Raw genomic sequence first — 27437 nt, forward strand, 5'->3', positions numbered from 1 at the left:
GCTCGACCGGAAGTTGAAGTCTGCGCACGACTATGAACATTATACGTCGTAAGACATGGTTTTGAATCGCGCGATCGTTTGCGAAACCGCGATTTCATCATGCTATTCCTTTTTGTGATACCTATTGCTCGTGCTATTTAAGGTACCAGTTTTTCCTTATCATCTCTCCACGCATGAATTATGTTTTCGTCTTCTTTGGTGCATAATAATCACAAATCATCGAATTAATGCTGTAAAGTAATCGCGTCGATAAGAAGAAATCGATTTTCATGGTTAACTATTTTTTTATTTATATTTTTTCGTTTCTCGGTGAGTGTATGCATTAAACATTTTTCCGCTTTCGGTCTAAGACTCTCGCAACTATGATTTCGTGTTGAAAACGAAAACGCCCAGGAAAAAGAAAATTTAGACGCAGCAATAGTGTTGTTCTAGTTTCCCAACATAAAGATGTTCGTTAAACGGAAGAGCAACGATGTAGTAGTTCTTTATATTTACCAAGCATTCGTAAAACGCCGCCGACGCCTGTTTGGATACGAATAGGATGTAACTTTTTAACAGCTTTTTGAGTGGTTTTCGATAAAACTCTGTGTTCGTGCGTTAATGTCGAGATTGTGTTGTTGTCGGGACGGTGAGCGGAGCAGGGTTCCTAATGACAGTGATATGTTCTCTGGGAAGCCATTAATCAGCCTGGGTTGTCGATAAGACGTCGCCAGAAAATGGAGAAGTGAAGAATATTCAAAAGGAAACCACGTATCAACAGCGCGCTGTAAAGTAATACGTATACTATAGTCGGAGAGTAAGAAAACTTCCAGATACGCATCCCTGACGATGTGATTAGCAGATATATCGTGCACCACACGTCGTACGCAATAATCATACGTCCACGAATTCCACTTTTAGTTACAAGTTTTCATAATTTTTTTTTTCCATTACCACGGAAAATTATCGCCATCAAAGTAGTTGTAGTGCATCGGTGGTGCGTTGTAAAATGCTACAGTACAATGGTATAAGGAAAGAAACGAAAATAATGCGATTGCGTATCGATTTGAATACTATATCGAATCGGAGTGCCTGCCCGTTTTGCAAACAGCAATTGATCTCGGGGACATTGGTGTTTTGTATTTTTTAACGTTCCACGGTCGATTTAGATTTGCGTTTTTCGGCTGCGACACGCCCACGATCACATTCATTGCTAATTGCATACCGATCGATCGTAATACGCATTTAAATGACATTTATTCGCGTTGCTACTAGTGCGAGTTCGACTCGTACCACTGTACAGTGCGTACGATACGCGTTCACGTGTAAAACATTAGTATTATTGTAATGTTACGTAGAAATAAGACGGTGCTCGACGTATCGATTTGTTTCCGCCGCGCGTTGCGTAATAGTGTAGGCAGGTAAAACCGAGTCACGGTACGGCTAGACAAAAGCGTAAGTTTTCTGTGTACCATCAACGCCGCGTGTTTTACGATTTACATCGACGGGGAAAATGAGCTGCGGGGCGTGGACACGAACAGTATAATGTCAACGTCGTTGACGGACGGAGCAACTCACGTACTATAATAATACGTTGTATACGTATAGCCGCTAACCTCAGCAAGTCGAGTACTTCTTGACGGTCCTGCAGAGACGTTAATCCGACCGGCGGGCGTACGCAACTCGATTCGATCCGGCAAAATGTAATGGGGCCAACGGATAGTTCTATAGTGCTCGGCCACCCTTCGCACAAAATGGGGCTTGTAATAATACACGTTTTAATAATAGACGACTGGATTTAAACTTTTTCGTGCGATGAATCGATTTTTCAAATATATTTCTCTGATCCAAACTTTTATGAGATCGATTTATTTTTATGTGAAGATTGATTCGAATCGTCAATATAATATTTTCTGCTAATTAGTTCATTATTGATCGTTGTTCCGATTTCCGATCTTTTCACAGTCCTGAAAAATTACAATTTGTTCTTATCACGAACTTTTCATTCCGATTCAAACCGATTTACTTTTAAGAATCACCCATCACTAATTCATTTATTGTCATATGGCGGACTAGCGTTTTATGAAATTTGTTCGTGGCATTAAAAAATAATAGACGATATATTCACCGCACACGTGTATACAGTAATACCATATTATGCTCTACGTTTTGCTCTTAATTTTGATTTACTTTTATCATTGAAACGTCAATTTAATGCAATAAAACAGCAGTACCAGGACCTATGTCCACACGCAAGCATCACATCTGATAATACATTGTAAGAAAATAGTTGTTTATTTTTCCTCTCCTTTCGTATTTTCTTCAATTCTTAAGTTTTAGGGATATAACCGTATGGTATTAGCTTGTTATATTATACTAGGACTAGTGCGTACTGCCACGTAACTCGGGTCGATGGCGCGGTGAAACGTTCAACTAGTGTATTGAAATCAAAAGCTGCCCACCCTCTGGTTGCTACGGCGAAATTAGATACATGGTACTTCGCTAAAATTAACGTTCAAACAGAGACATAGTTGAGTTCTAGGTAAATCGATGTTTCACCGTGGGCCCTAATCAACGTCGATGTTGACATCTTTCTTCCTTTTATAGCTCATGAAATTACATTTTCATTACTGGAAATAGTCAAACGATTGAAGCTGTGAACCTGACACATTTTTACGTCAGACACTACCCCATTGTTAATATCTAGTACTCGAGGCCTCGGAACAAAAGTCTCGACCGGCTCTATTGTTCTCGGCAAAATGTATACGTTGATATGGAATTAATGTGCGTCTCTGCCACTTAAATGTATATATAAATATTGCTATGTGTAAGCAAATGGGGAAACAATCAAAATACCTGCTTGTGGTATAGATGCGCACGGGGTTCATGCATTTGTAATAATCACGAAATCGTGCGAAACGTAACATAACATGCGGTAATGCATTATATCGTATGTTTTCCGAACAAAATGTGCGAAACGTTATGCAGCACACACCGGACGGTCGGCCGCAATCCACACCTAATACGCTATCGTGTATGGCAACAGATGTTCTATTGTTGTTGCTACCCTTAAACTCCTCGCACCCCGTAACATCATCCCGTAACGAGATCCTAAATGGACACGGTGCCCGGGCCCGAAACTATATGAAGAGCGCGGTGCGTGTTTGTGCAGTAAAGTTTTAATCTCGCGCCGCTCCTCGGACAGCCGGCCGGTCTCTCCTCGACAGCGTTTTCTCTCGATTAATAAATCGTCCGAGATCCGTGCACTAACTTTCCTCCGCACTACGCGCGCTGGTCAGCGAAATCCTTTTGGACCCTTTCGGCACTTCCTCGTCCTTCTCCTCCTGTTCCCTCGCCATTCTGTCAGGACTTCGCCATATATATAAATATATATACTACAAGTCGTCGTTATATCACGTCACCCGGGTCATCCATCTGGCCGGACACGCGGGATTATCACATCTGTGTAGTAATATATACGTAGAAATGCATGCACGTGTGTACGGGGTAGCAGAGCTTAGACATGGAAACAAATCTCTTTCGGCGTTCTCAGGTCGCTTTCATTCCAAGTCAAAGGGTACAATAACAACCTAGACGATATGGTGGTCGAACCCTAACGGGAAGAGTCAACCGACGAATGAGTAGAGAAGGACGGGGAGAAGAAAAAGTGCGCCGCACTACACGCCACCGTTGAAAATCGAATCTCCACCACTCGTATACGATCGCGTAATCCAACCTCGGAATTTTGATGCGCCGGGTCATAAAGGGACGGAGAGATTCACCAGTTGTGCCCAAGTCTGAGTTTAAGCTAGCTTAAATATATTATATATACACGCGTGCGGAAAACCCGGTCGATATCAGTGTTTCGTTCGAACAAGAAAACGGAGTAAACATAGTGGAACCCGATTAAATAGTCGGCTAATATTTCGACCGAACCCTCTTCTAAAACTGTTTACGTGATATTATTTTCGATATCACATGATGTATACGACATTAAGTCGTTTTCTTTTTTCTTTTGCTCCCGAAAATATGTGAAAATTGTATCCAGTCTTATTACTCGAACGTTTCGCACCATTTTATACACAATATATTATAAATATAAATTAGAAAATATTATATACGTACATCGGGTTTGAAAAACGTAAACGGGTAAAAGTTTCTCAGTGCCGGGCGACCTAGTCGTCGAACACCGATAAATAATAGACAAGTCGTTAAACGTTTCGGAAACTATTCCAATGACTTCAATATTAGATTTGGGAAACGGGTGTGGTACTACATTTTATAGCATAGGCCACGAGTTATGTTGGACGATATTCAATGAGAAAAAAAAAATGAGAAATAAGAAAGTTTTTCCGATCGGTATAATTGACGAGATCGTAAAGCGATAGAGTCGCTGTATTATAAATACCCGCTGCGGTCTGTTCCCACCGTAGTTTTGTCAATATGTAATAATTTGTTTGTGCCCGTAATTTTGAAAAACAACGCAGTAAAGAGAGAGAGGCGAATAAATCGTGAACACGTGTACTAATCCGACCGTAATTGGAATTGTTCGGATACTGTTTTAAAACGAGCGGAACGGCGTACTCGGCGTACACTTTTGCGGTTCGCACACGTACGCGCGTGCAACGTGATTTGTGCCCGTGCGCACGCCGCGGCAATAGTATCGTTCATTTGGGGCGGTGATAAATTCGCAAAAAAAAAAAAAAAACGATATAATAAAACACGAAACTCTATGATCCGCGTATATGCAATAATAAAACGGAACGTATTACGGTATCCACACACGCTAGCCCATCCGTTCGTTGCGATCGATTTTCTTTTTTTTTTTATAGTCGATTCCTGGCTTTTATTTCAGCTCTTTTTCGGTTGTACACCCACCGCACGTCACTTTGGCCGCAGATATATCTTAGTAAATATCCGAATGGAGTGCATTTAAACCTGAACAGTTCTCGAACTCATATAGGTTTATATACGCTAAACATCATAGACTTACACGCATAAGCGATACGTGTTTTACATATATATACGGACGGGCTTACGCGAACACATGCGTAAGCAAAAAATCCTATCATGGTAAAATACGCGTCTCCGTATCTCAAAACTCAGAGGTCTGCCACCCGTTACTTATTCATTCTGTTATTCGTGTTATTATTATTATTGTTATTGCCATTACTATTACGTTTTCCGGCGAACGCGAATACCTGTTGGTATGTTTCATGTATAGGAGGTGGCTTTGGTCGATATCTGTGTACACATGCGTCGCGATGTGTGTATGTGTGTGTGCGTGTGTGTGTGTGTGTGTGTGTATACGTTCAAGGGGATATTTGTAGCTTATCAATTTGTAAATATATTTATTACGAAACGTATACGTACGAATGTATATACATACAATGTGCTCTGTAGTGTACATTATTTTAGAATGAATTTTTATTTTCTTAGAAAAATAAATAAAAACCACCACACTCGTACCGGCCACGGATGTCGGTTGGAACACAAATCGAAAAATAATAAATACGAGCATACCATATTTTATGTATAAATATTTGCGTCGGCTTCGAGTCTAATAGTTCCGTAAAGGACTTCTCACATTTTATTCGCATCGATATATTCTCCACGGACTGAGACGTGTTGGTATGTCACGTGTCTGCGGCTTCTCTTAGCCGGCATAAAAATATAATAACGATGTGTCACTTTTTTGCTATCACCGTATTGCTGTCTACTGTATTTGTTGTAACAATCGATTTCATTGTGTTTCAGGAAGTAGAATCATCCAGAAGTATCCCGTGCTCGTGTTCATACACGGAGAGTCTTACGAATGGAATTCTGGAAACCCATACGACGGACGTGTGTTAGCCAGCAACGCGGAACTAGTAGTAGTCACGTTGAACTACAGGCTGGGCGTATTAGGTAAGCGACACGATGACGGTCTTTATTACAATATTAATACGTATGGAGGATACATGGGAAAACCGGTAGTAGTCCATTTTTTTCGATTTCGATTTTATGGCTTGATTCATTAGCGAATTAGAAGTAGTAATGACAGTTGAAATCGATTTAGTAAAAAAATCTTTCAGTCAACAATTATTAAAGGAATAAGATTAAGTATACCGGTGAAGATTAAGATATAAGATAATACTTCATTTTTGCTACCCTGAACAATTTACAAAAATGGTCTACTACCATTTTTCTCCTGTACCCTTTGTATGATTACGCAGCATCTCGAAATAATACGATTCCCGTATGTTGTTGATAAAAAAAAAAAAAAAAAACCCTAATATCGCACACCTATATCAAAACAGTAACAACTCAAAAAAACGCTTTTTTCAGGAATGTCGGTTTTGTTGTTGGTACCTTGGTATCATTCATTCAATAAAATCTACTTACGTTGCCATCCGACGGAGAATATTAAAGATAAAGATAAACAACTTGTTTTGTTGATTTATGTAATTTCGTTTGTAGAATCCGAATATACGTTTAACTAAAAAAAACAACTTTTTGAGTTTTTACTGTTTTGATATGGATGTGCGATATGTAATACGGATCATTGGTGCGCGTCGCTCGTAGTACCAATCGTACTTCCAAATCTTTCTAGTAGAATAAGCTCATTCGTCAATTAATAAAATGTAACATTTAAATATAGAGTTCGTTTCGTTTCCATTGCGAAGTCACCGAAAAGTTTTTCTTCAAATTACTTCCGACGGTTCATTACATTACCGAGCTTAATATAGTTCTTGCGAGAGTAATGCTCATCACAATCATTGTATCCACTATGTATGTTTTGAACATAATTTGTTAACGATTCATATCAACCTTCTCAACGGATAAAACCTGCTGTTTATTACCACACAAATCGACAAATCGATAAAGAAATGCACGTTACACACAGCTTCCCTACTAAAGGGGGGAGGGGGGACAGTGAAACCCATGGTCCCGAGGCTTGGGAAAAAAGCATCACATTATATATATATTAATTTAAATTAGAAAAAAAATGAGTCGTGTCAATCGTGGTCATCTTATTATTTTTATACAATATTGCCTGTTAGTAAAAAGATAATATGATTTCTTACTGCATAATTTTGTGTAACAAAAAATGTATATATTACGAGTATACTTAGTATACATTGGAAACATTTTTTTTTTCAAATGAAAGTACTCAGTGTGCAGATAATCCATCAATTGAGAAAAGTCCGAAAATTAATTAGTTAAAAAAAAAAGTTAGTTTTAGTTTTTCAGTTAATTTATTCAATTGTCCGTGTAGTTGCGTAGCGACGAGCATTTATATTTCCGATTTCATCATTTGGCGTAAATAACTGACAACTGAGAACAAAAAAATTGGAAATTAATTAATTCCCGTAATAGGTGATGGAAATTGTTTATTTTTTACCGTGGCATATGTAATATTTAGACCGCGAGTTGAACATCGAGATATTCGAATAAGAGTTGTTAACTTGGTGCTAAATAATTGGGAAATGTACAAACAATTTTTCATTGATGATTTTTCGTACAGATTATGTATTTATAATTATAATGGTTAAAAATATTTGATGAGCACAGATGGCGAGTATGGTCACGTCGAACTTAAATGCATTAGTCGACTTTATCCAGATAATACAATTTCGTGTGTATAGATCTAATGATCTTAATGAATTTTTAGATTATGGTTTATGTGCTATAATGTGTAATTTACTTTTTCTGGCCATGTTGATATAAGATATTATAGTGTTTTTGTTTTTGGAAATAATTTAAACTTAAATAAATAATTGTAAACACTAAAATCAAACGTAATAAACATTCTTTAACTGGAAGACGTAAAAAAAAAAACGTAATGAAAATTGTAACAAAATTAGAATGCATTTAAATTAGGTTGTAAATACACTTAATCATATAATATATTTTACGTTACTTCTTATTATTTGGGTAGTTTAACATTTAAATGTGAACATTTCTATTTGTTGTATTTTGAGTGTGAAGAAACGACTAGAGAACATTTTAGTTTATGTGGTGGTAATATCAAAATATCATTACCGGGATGCCATTGACCTAATGAAATATTTGATTCGTTTACTAGTGAAAATGAAGAGTCTACACAATTTAGAGGAAATATACGTCAGTATAATAGTGCGATGTTTCATCGGGGTATGGACCTTATTGTTTTAAAATATGTGGTGATACATATCATCGTATAGGCTCCCATTTGGCCAATATACATCGTATAGTCAATTATATATTTTAGATTTTGCTAAAACAAATAAAATTTAAAATTACAATATTTAATTAGCCTAAAATTGTATTTTGATGAATTTTATTAATACAAAAATCATCGAAATTATTGCAAAGTTTATTGTTATAAAATCCATTTACTCATATAGATAAAAATATAAATTAACAACTGTAAGTATTTAATAAACATATACAATAAACGAATTATTGGGATAAAAACTTTACCATCACTGTCCATTTTTCTAAAATCTGAAATCAATTGATATTTATGAAGTTTTATTTTACAATTTACTAGTTACAACTTATAACATTTAGAAATAACAAAAATAATATGTGTGTGCGTATCATAAAACTGTGCATCATACTTAGTTAGGGGTACTTCGTTGCTAAGGTAGTAATATTTGCCCAAATGTAGACTCACTTTAGATTGGACATCTGATATGTGCATGAACTTCGATTTTGACATTTGATCGCAAGTTGCACAAGCAAGATTTTGATAATCAGTACACCCGTGTCCGGGACTATAATAAGAGCCAACGACTGTAATACGAGTATCACTAATCAGATATTCTAATCACATTTCATAAACAATAACCCGTGAGTAATAATAATTTAAATTTGAATCAATTCTTATGCACAATTTTATGGTAAATTTGTTCATTCAATTCGTGTAGCGTCACAAAAGTAGATTATAAGATTTGTCGATAAATGTTTCATCACAATGCAATTTTGTAACGTTGAACGAATAATCTCGCCTTGTCCTTATTAAAATATTTCAAAAAGTAAATTATTAAATATACCAGTATAAAATTCAGGTAATATTTATATAATGAGCCGTGGCCTAGTTTTCCCGGCGCATTGAAGTTTTACCTTTTTTTTTTTTTTTTTTTTAAAATAATATATTTTGTTTAAATGTATAATTTCATTATAAGGATTAAATTATTTACTTAAAAAGCGTGTCATAACGTGAATAAATAGAATAATGAATTAAAAAATAATAAAATAAAATACATGCCTACAAATTAGTACCTCGAATAAGAGATTACAAAAAATAAAAACGTATTTCCACTAATACTGTTAACATGATTTGTTTTGTCGTTTAATTGTATTTATGTAAAACAATGAATAAACATTGTAGAAAAAATGAATCATTTAACGCGCTATAATTTTAATTTCTTTTGTTTGCAACTATATTTATTCTTTAAAATATGCTGATATTTTTCTATGCAGCGTTCGCTTTGATATTATTTTCCCGAAGAGTAATATATCATATATTTATTGATGTGAAAACATCTTATATGACGTTCAGATCTTTCCGCTTGGCCGATAAAAATTTTTGAGCGTTATACCTATAAAGACAATTTTTATGACAGTTATATCTGCAATTCTAATGGAGCGATTTGCAGTTTTTTTTTTTAAACGTGAGTACTTTGTGTGTGCATATGATCCATCTAATGATAAATTTCATATCGGTTCGGTATCAAAATTGTGGTGCTGCGCGGCGACACGTAACAGGGTCATGAAGGGAGAAAAGTTTAGGTAGCCCACTGTGATAAAGATGGAACGTTGGCATGGATACGTTCTCTTTTTGAACAATTATAATTCTTAAACATTTTCAATCCTTCTCTACAATTATTATGAAATCATGTGTTATAAATTAAGAATATTTACTTCAAATTCTACACAATAAATCTGTGTTTCTAAGCTCTGTTGTATTATCACCTAACAACTAATTTAATTTAATTATTATTATAAACATTAAATTAATATATTGTCAGCAAATGCACACATACACACACCACCTTCACGAAATGCTAACCATATTAGATTACAATAAAATAAAACGTCCCCCGCAAGACGTGATGTCGTTTATTCTACTGCCATCGATGTGGAGGACGGACGCTGCCCGATTTACGAGTGAAGTAATCGGTCATTCTTTTGTTTTTTTGTATTAATAAATTTTTTTCGTTGTCTTAAATTAAAAGTTTTTAAATATAATTATAAAAGGTGTTCATATTTAATAATTTTTCTACTTTACGTACCTACTTGTGCGAGTATGTGATAAAGTTGGTACATTTACAAAAAGAGTATTAAAACTAAATTGTATTTCAAACCTTAATCCAGTGCTAGATTATATTCTTTGTCAGTTTGAGGGGAGAGTATAATATAGTTAGATAAAGGTTACCTCACGCTCGAAACATCCAGTGCTAGATCTTATTCTTTGTCAGTTGTTTCGAGTGTAAAATAACTTTAGAGCTACTAATGGAAAGTTAGCCTTTTAAAAAACCTGTTTTCGTCTATCCTATTAAGCAATGCTAGATTGTATTCTTTGTCACTTAAAAAGGTAGTCGTCCGGGCCAATTATAAGGTTTTTCTTTACGTGTTTGTTTGACGGTTTGAGTGTCCAACAACCGACCGATACTTCTTTTTGTATTGCTATACATCAAGCCTTTGCGTAGCATATACGACAACTCATACGTTATATGTATTTTCACATCTTCCGAGGTTTCCGTGATCTTTATTTTTTCACTTTATGTAGCGAACACTATTTTATGTATACAAAAATAATAAAAATCATTGCGTCCATCAATTCTGTAAATGCTTGATCGTATTATTTATTATCATTTTTTTTTTTTAATTTATGACTAAAACGATTAGGTACATAATAAAATATTGGACTATGCGGACGTAATAAAACCTTGTGCAATAACTACAAGAGTATGATTATTTTAAGAAAATAACACTTGTCTCCTAAATTTGTTGAAAACTACACAATGTTCTCGTACATGGTATCACGGACCAGAATAATGGTGTGAGTACTACACTGCATCGTATTTACATTATCATCGTCTAACAACGATGTAGCGTGTCTATTAAACACGCAACAAAGCGGATATTACTTTCCGTCTACCTGCGCAACTATTAGCAATCAAGCAATTTTGTATTGTTCTGCAGCTCTACATTTTCTATGCGCGTCAGACGACCGGCCAATAATTGTTCAACCAAAGGTGTTTATTGATTGCACTTATTTGGACCGATCATATTTTCCGACCGTCCCTTTGTGATACGTCGTCATTCGACAATGTATTATGTTCATTTAAATCGGTCCAGTCAATTGTACTGCGAATGGCCTTATTGTAAAACACTTATAGTAGATAAAACCACGTGTTGTGACTCGTACCGTATAATAATAATGCAAAAAAAAAAGCTACACCAAATTCCATTTAAAGAAAAAAAAAAGGTCATTTACCGTCTGGTACGCCAAATATAAAGCTTAATAATAATACGATACGAGAAAAAAAAGTCGTTTTAAGAATGATGATAGCACTCTATAGCTAAACCATTGAAATATCTATATATATATATACATAAATGTCTAATTTGTGTGAAAAATTTCTGCGAACGTATTGATCAAATTGTGTTAACATTAAAAAATATTATGGCGTTTTCATTCCATACGTAATATAACACTGTCGTTTTCCTAATACTAATTGTATTGAATTTGCTAACGTTCAATGATTAACTGAAAATTTTAACCTGAAACATAGTGTATCTTACGTTCAAAAACTTAGGTATAAGATTATATCTTGACTTGATTTTGTTTTTATAGCAAATAATTTTTTTTTTACATTATATTTTATTTATTTATTTTTTTTTTTAATTTTTTGATGCATCGTTTTGGTTAATTTCTTTCAATTATCATATAATATTAGTCGATTTCTGAGAAGCTCGATGAATTTATTAGAATTTTTATACTGTGTGCCACGTTGGTAGTGTCAAGCATTATTTTATGCATTATATAATGCAGACACTGTTATAGGTGCATACTAGTGCTCTGCATGGTCCGTTATTTTAAAGACCAGACCGTACTTCAAATTTTACCAGGGGACCAAAGTCGGACTGGACCACACTTAAACTTTAATCGAAGACCAAAATTAGACTGAACCGACAGCTTCATAATATTATTAGACTGGACCGAACTAGTAATTAAATAAAATTTAATAAAGTAGACCATGGACTGGACTGTTCGTCCGATCTTAAAACATTTTGGACCATTTATGGATCGGTCTGTAAGGTTCAGTCCGTATTAGCCCATACCATACCATATGATGCATTTAGTATTACACTGAACCGGACTACCCGACTTTATAAATAAATATATACCTAAAATTGAATCTTTTTTTGTTTTATTTATTTATATAACAATATCTGTATTTATATTTTAAGTACCATGATTGGAACCGGACTGAGACCGGATCGGACTAATTTTTATTTTTATTTTTTGAAACTGGTCCGGACTGAAAATAATACATTTGATCTGAGAACTGGACCGAACTATTTTTAAAAATTATTGAACCGGACCAAACCGACGATTCAATAGTTTTTGTATATTAGGCTACAACTAGATCGGACTACTGTCCGGTTTAATCCAGACCGGACTGATTAAGACGGGGCAATGCAGAGCACTAGTACATACGGTTCCACGTAATGAACAATACTCATCAACGCACTGTTGACATCGAAATTGAGGTGCCTCAACCCTTTAGCCGTGCGCCGGGATGAAATTAATTTTCTTACACCAACCGTTCATGCAAATGATACAAGTATTACCTTGTAATACTTGAGTCTAGTAAATCGGAACGTGCGGTCCGCGTACTATGTCGGTGACTACGATGGTCATAGAGACGTTTTATAGAAAAGCTGGTTGAGTAAACACATCGCTAGCGTTTGTAAATTTCTAACGTAAAGTCTATACAGCGTCTAACTATTGAACTTGAGACAGTTTGCTAATGAAATTTATATTGATTAAAATAAAACTATGATAAACTTAATTAATTACTTATTTCTACGATATAATTTTTATTGAAAAGTTCGTAATACCGATACCTCGTTAGAAATAAAAACAATTATTATTATTTTCTTTTGTTTATTTAGCTAATAGTACTATGAATTAAACTCAATAATTACAAACATCTACATTTATAAATAATTATAGATTAAATTAGATTAGATTATACTTTTTGATTAACAATATAAAAGTAAAATATAATATAATTATTATCACTTTGAAACATGAAATGTTGACAGTTTGATGTGGTTTTTAAAACTTCATATTGTCAAGCTTTTAAAAGCTCCAAAGTAAAAATATTACTATGGAATTATAAGATAATAACATAAAATTAATATTTAGAATAAGAATTTTTTTTTAATAAAAATATTGTGGTTTCTATATAAAAAATTTGTTGTGCTGAGGGTTATGTTAAATTTAAGGTTTGACTGTGTTTACAAATATTGGATAGGCCTTACTACCACGCACCCGATTTTATAATGAGGCCTAGGCCTCATTTTTGAGATGGGTGCATAACATTGCGTCTAAATACATTTGAACCTGACAGAACAACGTTTACAGTGGATAATCTATGCCAAAGCATTTTCACTGAACGGTTTAGATTTGTTTGTAAATATAATCACAAATATGTCAAACGTAAATTTAAACTAATTAATTTATATGTTTATGTATGAACAGTTTTCGGCACGCGACGGTACAATTTAATCAACGAATGTCAGTTTATCTGTCGTAACTTAATGACATAATTGATTGGCAACGATAGAGTTGGTTGGATGAAGAACTGTGACTGTTTAAACAGACTTATATATATACAATGTGTTTCACTCAAAAGGTAACACGAAATATTTCCGAACAGTGGCTAAAATACACATTTTGTGATAATTGTCAAATTTACTATACTTTTACTGTGTAATTCGAAAATTGAATAAATTACAGCAATCTTAAGTTTAAACTAAAAACACGTTTGCTAAATTTTTCGATTTTCTGTATTTCAACATTATAATATTATTTTTGTTTAAAAGCATGTTCGAAAGGGCACATGGAAGAGAATTATCATAAATATTAATTAAATGAAATAGAATTTTTATTTTAAAGTTAAATCGAGTTTAAATTATTTTCAATCAATGTATTACAAATTTAAAATTATATTACAATAATTTAATTTTAATTACATTTGAACTTTGAAAGGAATTTGAAATGTAATAATGTAATAATAAAAGTCAATTAGCTATGGTACAGTTTTGTTATAAAAAATTATTAAATGTAATATCCTATAATACTGATAAAATATATATTACAACATTTTATTTTATACGATATTCTATTGTATTGCAAAATAAAAAGTTTAATTCGTTAAAAAGGGCGTCGCCACAACTTTTTCTTAAACTTCAAATTTTTTTAAAGTTCTTATAAAATATAAATCTTCCAATATTTATCCATGAATTCGTAAAGAAAAAAACAAAAAAATATGTGCTATTTAAAAAAAGAAAATTTTTAAGGGTAGTGTCCATATAATTTAGATTTTGCTTGTAAGTTATTGACATTTATTTTTTTTTTAAGATAGATAAAATTAGTCATATTCTTTAATATGATTATAAAAGTACAATATTTTTGCATTATAATATTACAATTGTATTTACTTTACATATTTCTGAACACATATTAATACTTTATCTTAATCCGTATTTTGACCACTTTGTTACAATTTCACACCGATTAATAATAATGAAAATATTTATTTAAACAATTTCATTACTGATTTTTGTAATAATCTCGTTTAAAAATATTAAATAAATTGTTTTCATCTTAACGAGAACATTTATTGTGCACATTTTTACGATGTAGATAAATTCATTATATTACAGAGTATAATAAAAATTCCAAATTATATTATAATAAATTAAAAACGACTTTTTAGCTACAATTTGTTAATTTACATGAATATTTATTGTAAATGCGTTATTGATAAATTGTATTCATCAAAAATAAAAATCACAGTGATTATAATTTTAAATATCAATATATATATTACTAGAAACATTTATAAGAAGCAGATCACTCGGGGATCACATCGAATCAAAACATTAAGGTTAAGGGCAACAAAAACTTGCATGGTGAAACTTTATCTTCACATCCCCATATAATGTTGAACAAACTTCGCTAATCATAAGGACGGAAAAACTATTATAATATCCACATATTTTCAATTCATCATTCAACACTGACTCATTATACATTGCATACTAAATCGGAAGATGTTTAAAAAAAAATTTCAGTTTCAAAATATATATTCAAGAAATTTCAAAGAGAACATAAATAAACAAACGTCCTTCTCTTCATCAATACTCCCAGAGGACAAACGCTGATCTCACATAAAGAGTCCAATTACAACCAGTGAAAGTATCCATGTATAATAAATTGCACTAGCAAAAGTACCGGGACAGACAACATCCTTAACAGTTTAATTTAATATTTTTTAATGACAACTAAAAATATATAACACCATCTGGTATCATTATGTATTCCTAAAAAAATGAAGGAGCTGTATTCTAATACACATAAACATATCGGGGAAAATAAATTCTCACCCGAAGTATATTTTTCATTTTCACTTCTAAATAACTTATATAAATTTCTTATCTAACTTATATAAATTGATGGAAAAATAGCAAATATACAACTAATATAAGTCTTAGAAAAATCAAATTATTTTATGTACAAAAAATGTGCATTCGGAAAAAAAGGCTCAAATAACTGTATTTTTTCGTTGTAATTTTTTTATTTTTAATAAAAGCAAATAAAATAATAAAAAAAAAAACTACATTTCTAAAATTCATATAGAAATGCAAAACTCGTTTTCTAAAAATTAATAATTAGGTACGTCTAGTTTTAATATAATTAAAGTTCTCGGCACTAACCAATATTCATTTTCATCATTAATTTTCTTGAAACAAGAACATTTTAATTGAGAGTAGACATATCTCGGTCAATATTCTTCCCACAAGTTAACGGAATAACTTAAGGTTATTGGTAATTTACTTTTTTTATTGCCTTCATCACAAAAAATATTCCTTTGCGGGTTCACTATACTTTGTACGTGGAAGACTTCAATATTTATTGCAGATAAATATGATGAAACCTATCTACTATTCAAATCAAACAACAACCATCTATCAACAATCTAATTAATAAGACTGATATTTGTATATATATATATATATATATATATATTTGATATTTGTATCTAATTAATAAGACACAAATATCAAGTTTCATATTCTTGTCAAAAAAATCGAAATGTTATAAAAATGAATAATCATAATAATAATTGCTTCTATTAGGTATTCATCTACTTATAGAGCGATCCTTAAAGTTCGAATATATAAATATTCTTGTTTAATTTTGATTATTTTCGAAAAATATTCAAATATCATATTTTATGTTTTAGTTATTCGGATCTCATTTATAACTTAAAAGTTAAAAGTTTTTTCCGATAATGAAGTTGAAGTTTTTTTATATAAATATACATAAATATTTACATATTTTGATGAAGTTATAAAGTAGATAGATTTCGTATAGTTAAAGAAGTACATTGAAAACTCAATAGATTTGTTGAAAATGTTAAAAATAATAAAATTCCAAACAATTTGCAATAAATACCGTTTACAATAAAAAAAATAAAAAAATTAAAGAAAAACCGGAAGCTTTGTTGAAAAATGATAACTAAACTATGCTAAAACTTTTCCAAATATGGTCGGACTGATTTAATTTAATCGTCACGTATGAATGATCTCGTAATAAATAATACTGAATTCATTTAAACTTGATGCGTATACAGACGAGAAATATTATTTTATTACGAGGATGGTTTTAAATTTACGTATAAAATAATATTTTATAAATAGTTTTTTAAATTTATATTTACATTTTACTAGACATTTTCCCACATACAAATCCACTTACTTTCAATGAATCCAGAAAAAAATGAAACAACTAATGGCAATGATAACAATTTAAAAATACACATATGTGTATGTTCGTGTATGTGTATGAGTCAAACTTAAAGGTTTTAGGGGCCCAGGGCAGCTACTAAAGAAATGGCTTTTAAAAATGTATTGATAGAAACTATTTTTAATTTATATATACTCAATATACTTTTATAAGAAATAATTATATATAAATTTATATCAAAATTAAAAAATACATGTATATTAATTAATTTTTTATTTTGTACTGAGACTGGGAAAGTAAATAGCCCTAGGCAGCTGCCTAGTTTGCTTAGGTAGAAGTTCGGCACTGCATGTGTGTTTGAATAACCGTTTAGTATGGTTGGAGAATATTCTCGAAGTTTGATGGTGCACGATTAACACTTGATCATAGTGACTACATAAAAAATGCGAGTACATTTATTATTTATGATAGCATATAACATTAAATATTTTGTGTATACTATTTATGATCAAGAAAATTAGTGATCGTTCGATAATATGATATAAACGTATTATTAAAAAGGTAATAAAGATACGATAGTAATTTGGTATATAAAAACTTAATATTACATTCGTTTAATGTTTGCTCTGTTATAATGCATGTAATAAGTTAATGTGATTGAATAATTACAATTATTACTTGATTAGCTAGCAAAGAAAAATTTCCGAACGATCTCATCGTTTGTGTGTTTTTATTCTATAATTGGTTGGCTTAACATATTTTATATCTATGAGGCATATGTATTAACCAGATGCTCTATTAAAATCACCTGAAGCATTACATCAATCGGATCGAAAGAGAATGATGGAGAGTGAGTGAGAGAGAAAAAGAGAGGTACATGTTTGACAGTTGAGTCGAAAGATGGACTATTATAGTTTGAAATATAAATATATTATATGGTAAAGTTCGGTAAGTTAGTTAACTGTTTTAATGTTGAAAGTATTAAGAACTGAGAATTTCAAGATAAATAAAAAAGATTTGATAGGTGAACAGAGAAGGCAATAGTCATCTAAATTTAAAATTTATCTCAACATCGAGACACAAAAAAAATGAATACTGATTTATTATTTAATTTGTTAAAACTATTGCTTATTGTTTCTAAATTTATTTAGTTTCAGTTTTTGAACTCTTAATACTTCCGTGTAGTCATTGTCGAAATTAAAAACCAAACTTTTTTTTTTTTTTAAATATATTAGAATTTTAATTTAGGTTAAAAAAAAAACATGTAACTTCAAAATTGGAATTCCACCAGTTTATTTAAATCTAACCAACAAATTCAAAATCTATCACGTATAATATTAATCATAATAATAAAAATAATAACAATTATTATTGCTATTATTATTAAGACTAATTGTAATCGCCTTCCCAGCAAATTAATATAATTCACAAATAATCTAGTAACATAAAGAAACTACATAGCTATAAAACATTAAGTAAAATATAAAATGTAATTACCTTAAAAGGAATTCGAGACAATCTTAAAATAAATAATGAATTTGTATACATGCAAGTATTATATATAATTTCTTTTGACGTTTTTGTAATAAATATTCATAAATTTTAAATTTTGACCTTACGTTCAATAGTTTGTTGTTCTTGAATATTGTCTGGAATATCATAAATAATTTGCTCTTGTAAACGAGTGCAAATGTAGTTGACATTCTTTACCTTCCTTAATTATGCATAATTCTATTTGAAGGTGATTATAATCTTTTATTCGAATAAACTATCCAAGACTTGAAAAAATAAAATGACAGTTCTGTTCAAAGTCGGAAAAACTCGATAATAATTTAGTTTAACGTTGACTTGTGCACATCGAGACATAGATTTTTATAAAATTATCTTGATATTTTGATGCGCAAGAAGAAGAAAAAAATGTTCTCATTCACAAAGAGCAGCGTTTTAAAAGTCTGTTATAATTCGATATGGGAAAATAAATACTTACAACATAGTTTATGACACTAAAAATACATGTAATCGTGTAATCAGTCATGTAGTTTTCGATCGAAATTTAATTTTATAAATGTTAATTAACAGTGACCTAATTTGTTTCATTTTTTTCGTTACGCATCGAACGACACTCGAGATGAACAAAACTATATAGTAATGTAATGTTATATCTATTCTGTTGAAAAGAATGGATTTGTATTTTATAACTTAGAAGAAATATTTTAATTATCATTAAATATTAGAATGGATCAGAATAGCCGAGGGCATTTTTCAATGTAACAATCATCGTTTAATATAAGATGTTTAACATAGTTTAATATGTTCACGTCTGTAGAATAAGCACTTATTGAAAACTAATCGAAACAGTAGAAATATCCATTTATGATATTCAAAAAACTTCTGTGGACGTAATAATTACAATTATTGACTAGCCCAAAACTTAGTTATAATTATTATAATTAGTTTTGTTTTGGAATTTCTTTCGATCGATATTATTTTTCGTTTCCAAAGAATAATATGGCGTCGGCAGTTGTTTATTTTAATAACTCGTTCGCCGATTTTGTGACATTTGTTTCAAACAGTACGATTTAGAAATAGCTTTGGGAAGCTTTCTGTTTTATATACTCATTTGTTCATTTTCGTCGTCTCTTTTGGGTTTACGCAAATATAACACATAAAAATAATATTGTACATGTATACACGATATTACATTTCGCTATGTTTTCCATCAGAAGATGACAAACTTCCGTTTATGCTGTTTGTACATTCTTGTAGTGTCTACGCTTTCTGGTTAAATATACGTCCGATTGTATCAATGTTTTATACGACAAAAGTTTGTGGCCGTCACGGGTACGAGATAAAACCTTTGACTTTATATGAATATAACTGTAAAACAATAGCGTTCGCTGCAATAATTATTCTTCTGTATATTTATTTTCTTTTATAATATTTACCCTGGGCACATTCAACTATTATAAAGAAAATGTATAAAATGTTCATGGTTTTTTTGTTTTTACATTTGTAGTGATTGTCTGCAAGGCTGAGTAAGTAAACTTGTTTTTATAATACCTTCAGTCAAGAAAATTAAGTTAAATATTACTTATTTGTTGTATTAACTCGTATGAGTCATATTAATACATATAAGTAATGTAGAAAAAAAAAATAACCATTAACTTGGTTAAAAATAAGTTATTTTTAGTTTTAACCAAATATCTTTTACTCAAATTTACTAGAAATATTTCATTCCAAAACTTATAATTATTTATTAACAATTACAATTATTCTCATAAAAAATAATAATTTTTACAAACCATTTTTTTTTGTGTTTTAAATCATTGGAATTGAAATGTAGAATAAATTAACATATAAAATTTTCGGATCGATTAGTACTGCGTATATTGAATCAAAAATGTACTTTCAACTTAGAAGTTACATAAAACGAAAATTAGCTCTTTAAGAGTAATTTAGTTTATAGAAACTTCTTAATTAGTTAACGTCCAACCTTGGTAAGGTTCACTATACTCAACGTTTTATGTATTCACGACGTACATACACAGACGTGCGCTTATTCGTTCTTAGATATATTGTATAGGTGGAAGTAAATATTATTACAAACCTGAACAGAGTAGATGCACCGCAATGATTTATGGTGTTCGATATTAGTCTAGCGGATGGATTACTGCGCGCGGCTTTGAACAATCATCGCTCTTAAGTGCAAATAAATTGAAAGCATTAAATTAACACCCGAGAGTTCGAGTATAGTTTTTATTTTTGTTTTTTCACGCACAACCATAGGGAAAACATCAAAAATCTCTTAACACGATGGCGACGGTGTGAGTTTTAAAAGAGAATCGGCTAAAATTACGGCACCATTTGTGAAAATGCGCACGTACGACTGACAAAAAACGCGTTGAATATGTGTCAAAATGAACGAGACTTATCCACGAAAGATTTTAAATCTCTTGACAATAAATAAACATTATACATACCATATAATAACTTACCCTGCAGGTTGACCACGTGCTCAGCGGGTTCTCGACTCCAATTCCAGAGCGCGAATTTCTGTCGAAAAAAAAAAGCCCTTACATTTCACTGGCCGTTTTGACTATCGCAATATAAGTGCGTTATTAAAGTACATACGCCCCGCAATTACAAGTTTGATATTATAAGTGATGAAAATAAACGAATAAAGTGATTTTCAACCGTAACTTTCGCGGCAAATGCGCAGCCACGATTGATCAATATATTTGATAAGAATTTTTAAATGTAGTTTCTATTATAATTATATCATGTTTTAATATAATACGTTAGACGTTTACAAATAAAACCACTGCTGTTGTACGTGTGTAATATTTTTCAATCACTAGTTAATCGAAATAATTTTAAACGTATAATTTTAGCAAAATATTTATATTTTATATTTTTCCACGTTATATTAGTGATTGGCATTATTTTCCGATCAATAATGTAAAATATGTATGTTTTATTTATTTTTAATATTAAAATTTAGTTTTTATTAGAAAACGTATCGGAAAATAACAAATAATAACACAATATGATATTCTTACAAATTTAATTTCAGATATTCTGATAAATTGCATTTCAAAGAAACTAAACTCGGTTTATCGAATATCTTCAAAAAATAATAAAAATAAATTTAGTGGAAACATAGTTTCAATTACTTGATGCAGATTCAATTATAAATTTTCATAACATTTTAGTTGAATTAAGAAATTTTTAAACGAAAAATAAAACACAACAAATGTTTTTTTTTTTATTTTAGAATTTTTAGTAAACATTATTATAGTTCAACTATTAAAATATTAAATTTATACAATTGAATACAGAATAACAATTAAGTGAAAGGTAAGTAGTTGAACATAATGATATAATAATAATAATAGATAAAAACGATAAGTAATGTCGAATATGAAAATGAAACAAAATTACTGAAAATAATAAACAAAAATAATTAAGTAGAAGTAATACTTAAATATAACGTTAAAAATATGAAAAGATAACAATGAACAAAAGCACAAAGGTAAAAATTACCCATTGGTGACGTTACCCGATAATAATTAATTTTGATATCTAATAATACGAGTATATCATAATGGAATAATAACATTTACGAAAGTTGTACAGTTTACAATAGATAAAAATAAGTTTGATACAATGGTCATGATATGATAGTGACATGATAAAGGGATATTTATTATAATTTATTACTGGGATAATTTCATATTATGGAACGAGTTGTTTTCGCAAAGTAGTAGTGAGAAGAATAATAAGGGATTTAATTATTGAATTATAATCTGAAAGGAATTTGGATAGTAATAGTTCAAAATTAGAGCTACCTAGTAATTTTATTTATATTAGAGTTTGTAATAATAAATGCATAAGATGCAAGACTGGACAAGTTAATAATATTTTTTAACTCAGTTAAGTTAAAATAATTGAGTTTATGTTCAATTAAGTTAACAATTACGTTAATGCACATAAGAATTATATAAATTATGTTGAAAAATATCGTTAAATTACTTAACTTCAATTAATTATTAATTAACAGAATGAAAACTAAAAATAAAAACTGGTACTGAAAGCGTAATAATAAAATTATATAGGCAATAAAATGTATTCATTAGATACAAAAAATTAAAATAAATTCATAATATTATTTAACTTTATCAAAATCTAAACAAATAAATCATTACAATGGACAGGTTAATCAAAATACCTATTGAATCTCAATAAATGAGTCATCTCAAAATATTGATCAGCTATTGAATTTCTTCTCTTATTCAATATTATTTTATAGTATAAATCTTATTTTGTTATAAAATTGATACAGACAATAGTTAAGTATAAAGAAAATTGTATAATTTATATCAATTTCACTGAAATGTAATGTAGATTAATTGTGGTGAAAAATACTATATTAAACATTCAATGTCATATATGATATTTGGACCGAGAAACTAACAGATCTTTTCTAGATTTTCTTTATTTTACATTTGTGTCAACAGTAAACAACGGAATTTGAGTATTTATATTTATATTTTTTATTTAGTAACACACAAAGAATGAAAAACTTTAATAGTATGCAAAACGGGGTACAAAGGTAAATCATTTCTACGCAGTGCAATCCGGGCAGCTCTCGGTTTACAATATTAACATCATCAACAACAACAGCATCATTCAACTCAAAAATGGCCCTTATTAGGGCCAACTGACCGAAGACGTGGATCCTCAACTCCACGTTTTCCCATTAAATATTGAAGGGATCAGTCGCAACAAAAGTAAAAATATCTATCTAGAATAGCCCTTGACAACAATATTTCAGTTATATTACTTCAGGAAACACATGTACATGACCTTTCAAGTGGACAAGAAAGACATACTTGGACATCCAAATCTAAAATCATACTATCTCTACCCAAACCAAATTCTATATACATAAACTTAAATATATATATAAATTACTATCCATGTTATTGCTATTTGTTACTTCACTATACTAAAATATCACTTGTTCCTAAGCTATGTTTTATGTTTTACATATATTTATTTATCAAAAATTATTGTGTTTTGTATTTACCTATTAGTTGTTGATGGTGTAATGTTTTGCCATACGATAAATAAATAAATAAGTATACGAAACAAAAAACTAAAATTATTAACTTTAAACGATATTATAAAATAGTTAAGGGTTTATTTTTTATTTATTCCCTAAATATTGAAGCTGTTATTTCCGTTAATATATTATTATTATATAATATGATAACTATACATTACTTGTTCTATTTAATGTATATCAGGCATATGTTATGTTTAACAGTTAACAGTTTTCAAAATATTATCTTTATGGTTAAACGACCGTTAAAATAATGGAATGGGCGATGATTCATTAGATTTCATGAAGATATAATTACATAAAATATTTTGGTATCATTCAGCATTTATAATCAGAATCTAAATTTTTATTAAAAGATGTAGACCGATATTTTAATTTTAAAAGTTTTTTTTGCAGAAAAACTGAAATAATTGTAAATAAAATTATAATATATTACCATAAACTAATACAAATATTATTTGCAATGTATAACATATTATTCAATACAACTTTTATAAAGAATAAAATAATTAGCATTGAGATATGATTGTTGAATTGGTGAATTTGTTTAAGTTATAAACGATAACTAAAAAAATATATAACCGTTTATTATTATTACTTTCATAGATTAAAAATATATTTCAAACATTTATTACAAAACTAAAGGTGAAACAATAATGGTAAGGTTTTTCCATTTATAGATAATGTGAATACATCCAAAGAAAAAAAAAAAGGCAGTCAAATAAAAAAGGTTGCAATTTGATTGGATTAATGAGAGCCGAAAGGTAAATTAAGTTTCTGGTATCCAGTTTGAAAGCTTTAACTGGATGCTTAAAAAAATTCAAACTTATATTTTCTGCTTTAATTACTTTTTTCGTCAGTACATCTCATTAAAACTTTTTAGGAATGGATTAATGTTTTTTGAATTCGACAAGAAAATCCCATTGAAGATCGAGCTTGTCATTTCCTTTTACAAAATATCAATAACAATACTAATTAAATAAAAAATATATGAATACGTGAATATTAAGTTATTATTTTATTTGTTCTTAATACTTTCTAAAAGAATACAAACTCCCTTATCCGGCACAAGTAAAACACACGATTCAATTAAAAAAAAAAAAAGAAGAATACAACGGCTATTCTGATTTCTTACCTTTCGTTTCATTAATTATATTTAACAGTTTTAAATTGAAAATATTGTCACAGATTACTTAAATCATTTAACGTGATTTGTGATATTTGTGATTTGTGCACTATATATTCAATGGCAACATGATGCTATTTTTAAAATTTTTATGTGAACAATCATTTAAGTATAATTAAATATAATTATAAATACACATTGGCTATTTTTAAATAAAAATATATTGAAAAGTGAAGTAATAGAACGGTTGTAGGTATCTACACAAAATGTATTATTCTGAAACGAATTTATATTTACTGTATCTTCATATTGATATTTATAATATAATGATTAATACTTTGATGCGTATATTAAAAAAAATAACTTTTTTAAAGTAAATTGTTATTATCATACCTATCTTGAACTAACCTATATGTTCGTGAATATTTAAAAATTGATTTTCATCAATCAGAGCCCAACTTAAGAAATATGGCCCCGGGGCTATATAATCTTAGGCGCCTTTAATATTTGTTTAATGTAATTTAAAAATTACAGTCAACATTAAAATAACATTATTGCATTAGTGAACAAAAGTTTTATTTACAGACCAAAAATGAATTTTTAATACTCGTATTATATTTAAAAATAATTATTAAGTACCGGTAAAAATGAAAAATATTAATTATTTATTAATATTTACTAAATTACATAAATAAAAATGTAAGTCGATGGTTTCTTTCGAGATTTTAGTTCACTAAACTTCTGAATTAGATCTGAAAAATCCAATGTGTCAGTTATTTCCCTTTCAGCAGATAGACGAACGAGTGAGTTTAATTTTTTTTGAATGAACGTTCTTCTGGCGTTTTCAATAAGTTCTAATTTCGAATTTATTCTTTCTGCTTCACGATTCGAAATTAGGAAAGTTAAATAAATTCGTAGAGAAATGCACACATTTGGAAAGACTTTTTATAAATTATTTTCATGTACATATAAGTAAATATTTTGAGGAGTAATTATTGGTAAATTTAACTGCATTACATAATTTGAAAAGTGCACAATTTCTTGTTTTATATTAGTTATATCAATATCATCTTTAAATGTGCTTTACATGATCAGTTAATGATGTTAATACATTTAAATATTTATATTTTAGTATTATATATTTTCACTAAAATTTTGAAATGAATGATTTTGCAACTACTCGACAAGTACATTTATTTGTCTTACACTTTATCTAACATTGACATATTTGACCTACTTGTCAACATTGTGTACCCATAAGGTTATGAAAATCTGCTGCTTTTCGAAGTGTTATCTAGTGTTATCATTATCTATATGATTGGATCAAAGTTTTGAGAAATACCTACTTGATAACATTGTGTACCAATAAGGTTATGACAGTCTGCTGCTTCTCGAAGTGTTATCTAGTGTTATCATTATTTAGATGAATGGAGCAAAGTTTTGAGAAATACCAGTCCTCATTTTATTCACCGTAACCGTATAATATTTGATATATTGTTACTATATCTAATATAAACATAAACATAATATTTTTTATTTGCATATGTTTTCATTGAAATTTCAAGTGTACGGTAGAGAATATGCATACTAACGGTTCTCATTGTGTATTTCATGGAACCTATGAGAAAATGTCTTCTACGTGTTATTTTATTTGGAAAAACAATGTTTATCTATAAATATGATTATAATTTACGCCATTGCTAATGTAATGAGAGAAAAGTATACAGAGAAGAAAAAACCTCGTCCCATTTTATGCGATTGAAACATTTTATACAAATAATTTAATTAAAATTAGCTTACAATGAAACCGAATTTATTTCAGGAAGATGTTCTACGAAATACTAACTATATTTTCTAAAGAAATTTTTTTCATAAAAGTTAAAGAACCACTGCTATATGTACATCACCATAATAATATGCCAAAGCGAAATCTAGCGATCGAACCTCACCTGATAGTTATATAGTCTGGTAAAACATATTTCAGGCCTTCATTTCCACTTCACATTGACGTTTCTACCAGGAAAACATAAATTTCAACAGATTGGAACGAATACCGAAAATACCTACAACGGCTCATTCCTTCGTCGATCATGACCGCTTTGGCACGGCAACAGTGAAATTTGACTTTTTAAAGTTATCGACAGTAGTCACGTACCACCGCGTTGATGAACGCTTAGCAATATTGAATCTATATTGCGTAATAACATTGTGTACGCTCGAGAATTAAGCACCGTAGGTTTTCGTTCCGTTGAAAAATACGAGTACGTTTAGTAGCCGTGATATTTCGGAAAACGTATGAGGCGAGTGTGTAATAATTAGTTCGTTCAGTTTCAATCGTTACGGATAGAAACAGTATTATATTACGTCCGTACGTCAAAGTGACCCGCTAATGCGATGGTGCGGCAGCAAAACGCGCGTCAGATAAGGAACGAATTATACGTGGCCGGGTATAATGTGTATACTGCTAAGCGAATGCACAGTAAGCCGGTAGAAGTCGAGAGGGTAAGAAAGGCAAACTGTTAGCCATCCCACGCCTAGCCTCGGGATTTAATGACTAATGCCGAATTTAGTAATAACTAATTATCTATCATCGCATCTTGAATAATACGGAATACACACACACACGCACACACACACACGCACACACACACACACACACACACACACACACACACACACACACACAC

At 30.3% G+C, this 27437-nt stretch overlaps 1 protein-coding gene across 1 annotated transcript in view; it reads left to right on the forward strand.

The window, feature by feature from the left end:
- LOC112694083 (neuroligin-4, Y-linked-like) overlaps positions 1-27437 on the forward strand; it is a 418040-nt gene that overhangs the window by 305556 nt on the left and 85047 nt on the right. Inside the window, exon 2 of the mRNA XM_025569445.1 lies at positions 5737-5886. Coding sequence (XP_025425230.1) covers positions 5737-5886 — 150 coding nt within the window. The remainder of the gene's footprint in view (positions 1-5736; positions 5887-27437) is intronic.

The sequence above is a fragment of the Sipha flava genome, unplaced genomic scaffold, assembly GCF_003268045.1.
Source record: "Sipha flava isolate LNK unplaced genomic scaffold, YSA_version1 122_pilon_pilon, whole genome shotgun sequence".
NCBI classification, from domain to species: Eukaryota; Metazoa; Arthropoda; class Insecta; order Hemiptera; family Aphididae; genus Sipha; species Sipha flava.